At 46.4% G+C, this 9,128-nt stretch overlaps 1 protein-coding gene across 1 annotated transcript; it reads right to left on the bottom strand.

The window, feature by feature from the left end:
- Positions 1-2,336: 2,336 nt before the first annotated feature.
- LOC308237418 (NKAP-like protein) lies at positions 2,337-7,346 on the bottom strand. The gene has a single exon (XM_080648088.1). It carries the CDS (start codon positions 6,981-6,983, stop codon positions 5,817-5,819), a length of 1,167 nt encoding a protein of 388 aa, XP_080504214.1. The 5' UTR covers positions 6,984-7,346; the 3' UTR covers positions 2,337-5,816.
- Between the last annotated feature and the right edge of the window lie 1,782 nt (positions 7,347-9,128).

The raw sequence follows: 9,128 nt of genomic DNA, 5'->3' as shown, positions 1-9,128 counted from the left end.
GAAGGGAGAGGGATAGAGAGCTAGAAACATCGATGAGAGAGAAACATCGATCAGCTGCCTCCTGCACACCTCCCACTGGGGATGTGCCCGCAACCAAGGTACATGCCCTTGACCGGAATCGAACCCGGGACCCTTCAGTCCGCAGGCCGACGCTCTATCCGGTTTCGGCTAAAAGCTATTTTCTTATGTTGTTTTTGGTTTTGCTTCTCTTTTATTGTTTTTTTTTAACAGAGAAGAAGGAAAGGATAGAGAATTAGACACATCGATGAGAGAGAAACATCGATCAGCTGCCTCCTGCACACCTACTGGAGATATGCCTGCAACCAAGTTACATGCCCTTGACCAGAATCGAACCTGGGACCCTTAAGTCTGCAGGCAGACACTCTATCCACTGAGCCAAACCGGTTAAGGCAAACGCTTTTTTCTTTTGAACAACAAAGAACTCTCAGGGTCTTCATTCTCTAAATTGTAAAATTCACAGATGGACCACCCCCCCCCCTTTTTTTTTCTAATCCTCACACAACGATATTTTTTTAATTGATCTTTCAGAGAGAGTGGGAGGGATGCGGCGGGAAAGAGAGAAATAGAAACATCCATGTGAGGGAGAGACATCCATGATTGGTTGCCTCCTGTACTCGCAGGGGATCAAACCTGCAACCCACATACGTGCCCTTCTCTGGAAATCAAACATGGGACCCTTCTGGATGCAGGCCGACGCTCTAACCAATGAGCACACCGGCCAGGTCAAATTCCTGTTTCGTGCCTTAGAACACTCATTGCTGACAGACAGAGCTGCAGCGCCTGGGCTCTGCCTCCAGAGAAACTGTAAGATGGGACCACGCACCTCAGTAGACGGACAGGGAAGCGGCGCTCCAGAATGCTGCTGTTCGGCCAGCAGGACCTGCTCGTGAAAAGTGGTCCCACAGGAAAGGATCAATAATGTCCACCCCGCCTCTCAAATCAGGAAAAATTCATGCTGGTTGTCCTTTTTCTATGACCTGCTGTTTGCCACATGTCCCAAAACAATTTATTTTACCAGGCATGTCGATGCAACTGATCAAAGGACACATCTTCATCATCATACAAAAATGTATAGATGGTTTTAGGTCATTTACTAGAACTTCCTATGCTGTTCCATTAATTTACATGCAAATTAATAAGGCAAAAAATTGTGTTAATAGTTGGAATATAAACGTTTTGGGAAATGATAGAGAAGGGCTATAGTTAGGAAAAGTGCATCACTCTTGGCAGATAATAATTTCTAAAAATAAGACCAAAAGCAATTGGACATGTATGGGTGGGTGGGTGGTGGTGCCTTAAGGCCTAAAGCTGAGGCCATTAGGCTAATGTTCCCTCATGACACCAGGTATTGCCATGGAAACCTCTTGGGAAGAAATGGGAGGGGGGGAACTAGAGGTTCTTTTTCTTTTTTTTTTTTTTAATGCTTTATTGATTTTAGAGAAGGGGAAAGAGAGAGAGAGAGGAGAGAGAGAGAGAGAGAGAGAGAGAGAGAGAGAAACATCAATGTTGAGAGAAAACTATTGATTGGCTACCTCCTGCATGCTCCCTACTAGGGATGGAGCACGCAATCCAGGCATGTGCCCTTGACCTGTGACCCTTCAGTCCACAAGCCGACGCACTCTCCGTTGGTCCAAACCAGCTAGGGCTACAGGTTCTTTCTTAACTACCAGTTTAACATCAACATGCACAATGCAAACTTGTGTCCTCTTTATTCCCACCTTTGGAACAGTAAACAAAAAATTCACATCGAGAACATAAATCAGTAGTACTCTTGGAAAACTTCCAAGATTAAAATATCTACATACATCTTTTTTTACCCAGGAATCTTCACTGACTTTAAAGAGGATGGGAAGGAGATAGACAAAACACAGAAACACCGGGACCTGGGATCACAGCAACAATACAGCTCCTGTGAACACATCATCATTTCTTGGAGAATGTTCCTTTAAGCTGGGAATGTGAAACACAACAGGGCTAAGCAAAGAAGAAGCCACAGGAGAGCCTAAACGGGCATTGGACAGCCCTCTCGCAATCCGGGACTTCTGGCTCCTAACCGCTCACCAACCTGCCTGCCCTAACCACTCTGCTGCCTGCCTGATCCCCCTAGCTGCCCTCCCCTGATGGCCTGATCCCCCTAGCTGCCCTCCCCTGATGGCCTGATCCCCCTAGCTGCCCTCCCCTGATGGCCTGATCCCCCTAGCTGCCCTCCCCTGATGGCCTGATCCCCCTAGCTGCCCTCCCCTGATGGCCTGATCCCCCTAGCTGCCCTCCCCTGATGGCCTGATCCCCCTAGCTGCCCTTCCCTGCTGTCCTCGTCGCCACTATTAACTTTCTTTTTTAATTTTAGCCCCTTCACACACAATTGTATTTCACTTCCTTATTGGCTTCTCTCTCTCACACAATTTTGCTCTCTCCTTTAAGTACCACTTTTTTCTAATGACTCATCATTTATAAACTTTTCTTTACTCCTTATTTCCGACTTTTGTTCCATCATCCTTCTTCCCATGTTCCTCCTACCCTCCCTCCCTCCCCACATTCCTTATTTCCTTTATCTTTACCCCTGCCCTCCCTCCCCTTTCCCTTCCTTCACACCTTAATTTTTTTCTTCACTTCCTCCCTGGGACCTGCTTTGCTCCCTCCCCCATTTCTTCCTTCTTCCCATTCTCCTTTTAAGCTCTACCGGTTCCCCTTTAAAACTTTTCTTCCCTCCCTCTTTCTCTTTCATCCTATCTTTCCCACACATTATTCTCTACTTACTTCCACTGTTTTAATCTATCTACCAGCCTAATTATTCACTATCATTTATCTTTTTTCTTTTCTGACTCCTACTTTTAAAATCTGTCCCCAGTACACAACTATACTTGATTTTCATTATAGCTCCTACACTTCACTCATACATCCTCTTTCCTTCTTTAACTCTGCTGTCTACTGACTCCTTTATAAAGTTCTTCCCTCCCTCCCTCCTTCCCTTCTTTTTTTTTTTTTTTTTTTTCCCACCAAGCAAGTTTAAAATAAGCTGCATATGAGGTAATAAAACCGTCTGCAGGAGGAGGGGTCAGAGGCCTGGGGGCATGGCCAGGTCATCTGTCCAGAAGTTGTGTCCCCATTTTTGGCATCTCTGGTAGGTAGGGCAAGGCTGGTGTCTCCACAGATCTCAGAGCAGATAAGTGGTGGGGGAGAGAGAATGGGTGAAACCAGGGTTTTTCAGACAGAGCAAAGGTGGAGCACAGAGCTGTTGGGGAAAGCCTGGCAAATTCAGGCTAGTGCAGTAGTCAGCTGTGGCTGGAACCCTGGAAAGCTCCTATTGTATGGAAGAGAGGAGAGATGGAACAGCTGGAGGCTGAGGAGAACAAGGAGATCCATTTCTGTAAGTGAGCCAATCCAGCCCTGTCACTTGCATGCAGTGTGACCTGGGAAAGAATTCTTTTTGACACAATAAGTCTATTTCTAGATGAATATACTATAGATAAGACACTCATACATACACAAAAATTTTTGCTAAATATGTAAGCCCAAAATATAGAAAATAAATACCCAACAAAATATGGTTCTTCCATACAATAGAATACTATAAAATCATTACAAAGAATGAGGTTGATTTATATGCATTAATATAAAACATCAACATGCGTTACGTGAAAAAAGCCAGGTGTAGACCCATGTGTATAGCGCAGTATGGATTCCTTCTAAGAAAGGAAATATACATATGTAACAAGGTGTCTTTTCACCAGTGTTCCCCAAACATCTTTGGGAAACTCTGAAGTTAGTGTGCTCCAGTGCCAATTCAGTCACACTCTGGGGTAAAGGTCCTGCCCTTCCCTATAGCTCTGCCTTGACAGATTCTAAACCACCTCCACACCTTCAGCTCTATGAGGCTTACAAGGGTCTTGAGCTTTGCAAAGTTGGTTATCCAAATGAAAGCTCCAGGTTTAGGCAAATGCCACTGGATGACAACAACGACCTTATCATACACCAGCCGTGGGCAAACTATGGCCCGCGGGCCGGATCCGGCCCGTTCGGCTGTTCTATCCGGCCCGTGGAGCCAAAAGACCGTACCCTTTTATGTAATGATGTTTACTTTGAATTTATATTAGTTCACACAAACACTCCATCCATGCTTTTGTTCCAGCCCCCCGGTCCAGTTTAAGAACCCATTGTGGCCCTCGAGTCAAAAAGTTTGCCCATCCCTGCCATAGACTATAAATGAAACTCATTCTAAAGTCTTATTCAACAATGGTGCTAGTCAGCATCTCAATTCTAACTCTCTAATCCATGTGGTTTTTCCTCCTTGTCTGGGCAATCATATTTCTGTCTTATAAGTCAAAGCCAACCTTTTCATTAAGGTTTGGCATTCAGCACATGTACTCTCTACTAGTCGCCTGGTGCACAAAATTCATGCACAAGACGGAGGGTGTCCTTCAGCCCAGCCTGCACCCTCCCTCTCAAATCTGGGCCCCCTCAGGGGATATCTGCCAATTTAGGCCGGATCCCTGTGGGATCAGCCATAAACTGGCAGTTTATGCCAGATCCCTGTGCGATTGGGCATAAACTGGCAGTTGGACATCCCTCTCGCAATCTGGCACCACCGGCTCCTAACCGCTCACCTGCTTGCCTGCCTGATCGCCCCTAACCACTCTGCCTGCTGACCAGCTCACCCCCAACTGCTCCCCCTGTCAGTCTGATCACCTCCAACTGCCCACCTGCTGGCCTGCTCACTCCCACCTGCCCCCTCCCCAATGGCCAGCTCGCCCACAACTGCCCCCTTGCCAGCATGCTCGCCCCAAACTGCCCCCCATGCTGGCCTGATTGCCCCCAACTGCCCCCCTGCTGGCATGGTTGCACCCAACTGCCTCCCGCCGTCAACCTGATTGCCCCTAAACTGCCTCTGCCTTGGCCCCACCACCATGGCTTTGTCTAGAAGGACATCTGGAAGGTCTCCCAGTCTAATTAGCATATTGCTCTTTTATTAGTATAGATTGTGTTTTTTAAAAATCATTCAAAACTGTAGTGGGAATTTATTGGTTACTTATCTCCCATTCCTGAAATTACCCTCATTTGCATTCAGGTATCCTTCTTTCCCCATGTAACCCATAAAGTAACCACACCTTTAGATCCAGAAGTAAGCCATACAATTCCCCTGGGCAGCAACATTTTTTAATGAGGGTGGGCATATGACCAAAGCTAATCCAATTTGACTGAACTTCAGGATTGTTTGCAATGCAAGACAAAAATATTCTTTCTCTCTTCAGTGGTGGACGAGGAAATACATAACCTAACTCCCAGGCTTTGGCAGACCTTATTTGAGAGAAACCAGCCTGAAGAGCATAATGACCTATATAAAGAATAAAGAGGAAAGAAGCTGAAGGCCCATTACAGCCATGCAGGAAACCCATCCTCCTCCTGCACTTCTATTATATGCCAATAAATATTTAAAAAAAAAAAAAAAAAAAACAGTCTGCTAAATGCAACCAGAATAAAGCAATATACCTGTATTGACAAAGAACTCATGGGCAGATATAGAAGACACCAAAAAGAGATTTCTTTGGGGAGAAGGATCAGGGACTTGAGTGAAAGGCATTTTACTGATTATCCTGTAGTGTTTGAATATTTTAAAAACTATGTGAATATATTATTAAATTAAAAATAAAGGATAAATTGCTAAGATGATCTCAAAAAACAGCTATTTCTTAAAGGACTTACTAACATAATAGGTACAGTAGCACCATAAAGCCTTTTAATACTACTTGCTTATATAAAATTGTTATTAAAAGTCATGTATATTGGAACAGAACTCTCTATTTGTCATCTTTCCCTTTTGTCTTTCTGTACACCATCTCTCGAAAACTGGCCAAAATGTTATTCTCTCTCTTCCGTCTCTCTTCTTGGTTGAAGGATGCAAGGGCTCTCTTCTCATCCGCGCTATAGATCTGGTTCTCTTTACGCAGTCGTACAGCCTCCATCCTGCGATGCCTGCTGCCACTCATGACATAACCCGAGCACTCAAAGGAAGCAATCTCTTCACTGGTCAACCCAATCTCACCTCTTCGTGGGATTCGCTTTCCAGCTTTTACATACTCGGCCATGGCTGCACCTTCACCTGGGAGCAGAGCATGGCCATAGTTCAAAGGCTTCTCCTCTTGGGAGGTGAGGATTATAGGTGCTTCTGGACCGATTAGATCCGTGGTATCTGCCATATGGGAGTGATCAATCCAGGTATCTCCTGGCAACGCGCCTTCTGAATCCTTAGAGCTTGAGTCAGCGGGTTCTTCCTCCGTCTTCTTCGCTTTCCTGCTCTCCCCGCCGCTGTGTTTCTTTTTCTTCTCTTTGTTCTTGGCTTTCCTGGCTCTCTTTTTCCCATCGTCACAGCGAGGATTCGTGTCAGAGTCTGAATCAGTGTCACCATTACCATGTCTCTTGTGTTTCCTTTTGGACTTTTTCTTTCTTTTTTTCTTGTTTTTTGAACGACTGATCTTTTCCCTCTTTTCTTCGGAGATAGAATCTGAACCGATAGTCTTCTGAGTTTTTACCTCTTCATTTTCAAACGGGGTGTGCTCATCAGAATCCGGCTCGGGGTACTTGGGGGACAGCCCCCACACCTCCGGGGCTCCCAACGCCCCGATCCTCTCCCTGCCTCTCAGCCTCCTCTGCCGAGAGCTCTCCTTCTCCTTCTCCAGCTCGCAGTCAATCGCCTTCCGCTGGCTGCTCGCATCGCGGTGGGGATGGGGGCGGTGTCCATGGCAGTAGGTGGAGGGAGAGGACGGGAAGGCGCACTTGGGGAGCCCGGGGGACAGCTCTCGGCATCCGGGGCTGCCGCGGAGGGGAGGGGTGCCCGCCGGGCCCCACGGGGGCCTGAGGGCCTCCGCGCTGCTGGTGCCGGGGCGCCTGCTCCTTGAGGGGCTGCGTCGCCTTTCCCGGGTGCCAGGGGTGCCCTCGGACGAGCCGGACCGGGACACAAACGCCATCGGCAGCGCTACCCCAGGTAACCGACAGGTGAGCGCAGGACCGTCACCGCTGGAAATATGGCGGCTCACCGCCCCGGCTGCGCAGGCGCACAGCCTCCGTCCGCGCTGCTTCCGCTTCCGTCGCCGCCAGGCGAAACCCCAGCCCGCACGTGGGCCGAGAGGCGCTGGTCTGGGCCAGGCATCGCGAGGCTTCGTGCCAGGCGGCAAAGAGCAGGACGGGCTGCGTCTGGGGCTCACGGTCCCCACCCGGAGCCGCGGGGACAAAGGGAGAGGGAGGAGCTGGCACTACGAACGCTCTGCTTTCAAACGTCCCTCTCAGATGTTTGCTTTTCCCCGCGCTCCTCCCTCTCACGTGACCCCCTTCTCGCCCCTGGCCCGGGGGCCCCACCTCCAGGCCCCTCTGCTTTCCCCAGAGACAGGAGCTTGCCCACCTCTTCACCGCGGAAAGTACGTTTATTAAAGACTTCAACGCCAGTGTTTCCTGCTGGAAGCAAAACTTTTGGAATCAAAGTCTGACCTCAGCCTCCTTGCCAAGTGAGGGTCAGAGTCATGATATATATTTTTTCAATGTTAATTTATTTTCTACCCTGAAACAAGGAAGTGTTCAGCTCGGTCTTGTGGATGTCTCATAATCTAGTTAATTTTTTCAGAAAAAGTTGTTTTCGGACCACTTTCCCCACACATTTTGTTCACTCTCTGAAATGAAAAACATTTCATACAAGTTCATGTTCCCGGGCCTTAAAATGCACACAAGGATTACTGTCCTCTTGATTATCTATAGTTAACGTTTATCTACTTAGTTACTTGACAGACTTAGAAAGTGAGGGGAAAGCTAAGTCAGAACATAGGAATGGTACTTTTCCAATTGAACGTTATCAAACCTGCATTCCAAGGGATGGTAATAAGACTTACTGATACCTCAGTCCAGCAAAATAACTGCAGCCACATCTGGCTTACAATCCAGTCCCATCGATTTCAAAGGAATCTCAGGGCTTCCTTCCATTTTAGGGTAAGTATAGCTTATAAGCCAGGCACTGTTCTAAGCACTTTAAATTAAAACACACACACACACACACACACACACACACACACACACACACACACAAACACACACACACCCCTCACCTAATGCCCTGGCCAATGTGACTCGGTGCGCACCATGCACAAAAAAAAGTCTCGGGTTCAATTCCCAATCAAAAGCAGGTCCCTGGCAAATGGGACTGCATCAAAATAAAAAGCTTCTGCACAGCAAAAGGAACTATCAACAAAACAAGAAAGCCCACTGCATGGAAGAACATATTTGCCAGTGTTATCTTCGATAATGGTTTGATCTTCAGAATTTACAGGGAACTCATACAACTTAACAAAAGGAAGATAAACAATCCAATCAAAAAATGGGCAAAGGACCTAATTAGACACTTTTCAAAGGAGGACATACAGAAGGCCGAGAGACATGTGAAAACATGCTCAAAGTTACGAATCATCTGAGACATGCAAATCAAAACAACAATGAAATACCATCTCACACTTGTCAGATGGCTATCATCAAAAAATCAACAAACGACAAGTGCTGCTGAGGATGTGGAGAAAAGGGGACCCTCGTACACTGCTGGTGGGAATGCAGACTGGTGCAGCCACTGTGGAAGACAGAATGGGGTTTCCTCGAAAAATTAAAAATGGAACTTCCATTTCACCCAGTAATCTCACTTCTAGGAATATATCTCAAGAAATCAGAAACACCAATCAGAAAGGAGATATGCACTCCTATGTTCATAGCAGCACAGTTTACAATAGCTAAAATTTGAAAACAGCCTAAGTGGCCATCAGCAGAAGAGTGCATTAAAAACCTATGGTACATCTAAACAATGGAATACTATGCTGCTGTAAAAAATAAGGAACTCTTATAATTTGCAACAGCATGGATGGGCCTGGAGAGCATTATGCTAAGCGAAGTAAGCCAGTCAGAGAAAGATAAATATCACATGACCTCACTCAATTGTGGAAGATAATGAACAACATAAACTGATGAACAAAAATAGAGCAGGGGTGTGTGTGTGTGTGTGTGTGTGTGTGTGTGTGTGTGTGTGTGTATATATATATATAATTTTTTAAAAAAGAGATCTAGATTTTTTAAAATGTATTTTT

Source organism: Plecotus auritus (assembly GCF_963455305.1).
Source record: "Plecotus auritus genome assembly, chromosome: 12".
Classification (NCBI taxonomy): Eukaryota; Metazoa; Chordata; class Mammalia; order Chiroptera; family Vespertilionidae; genus Plecotus; species Plecotus auritus.
The sequence above is the reverse complement of the archived record's forward strand: the minus strand, read 5'-3'. Positions and strand labels throughout refer to the sequence as shown.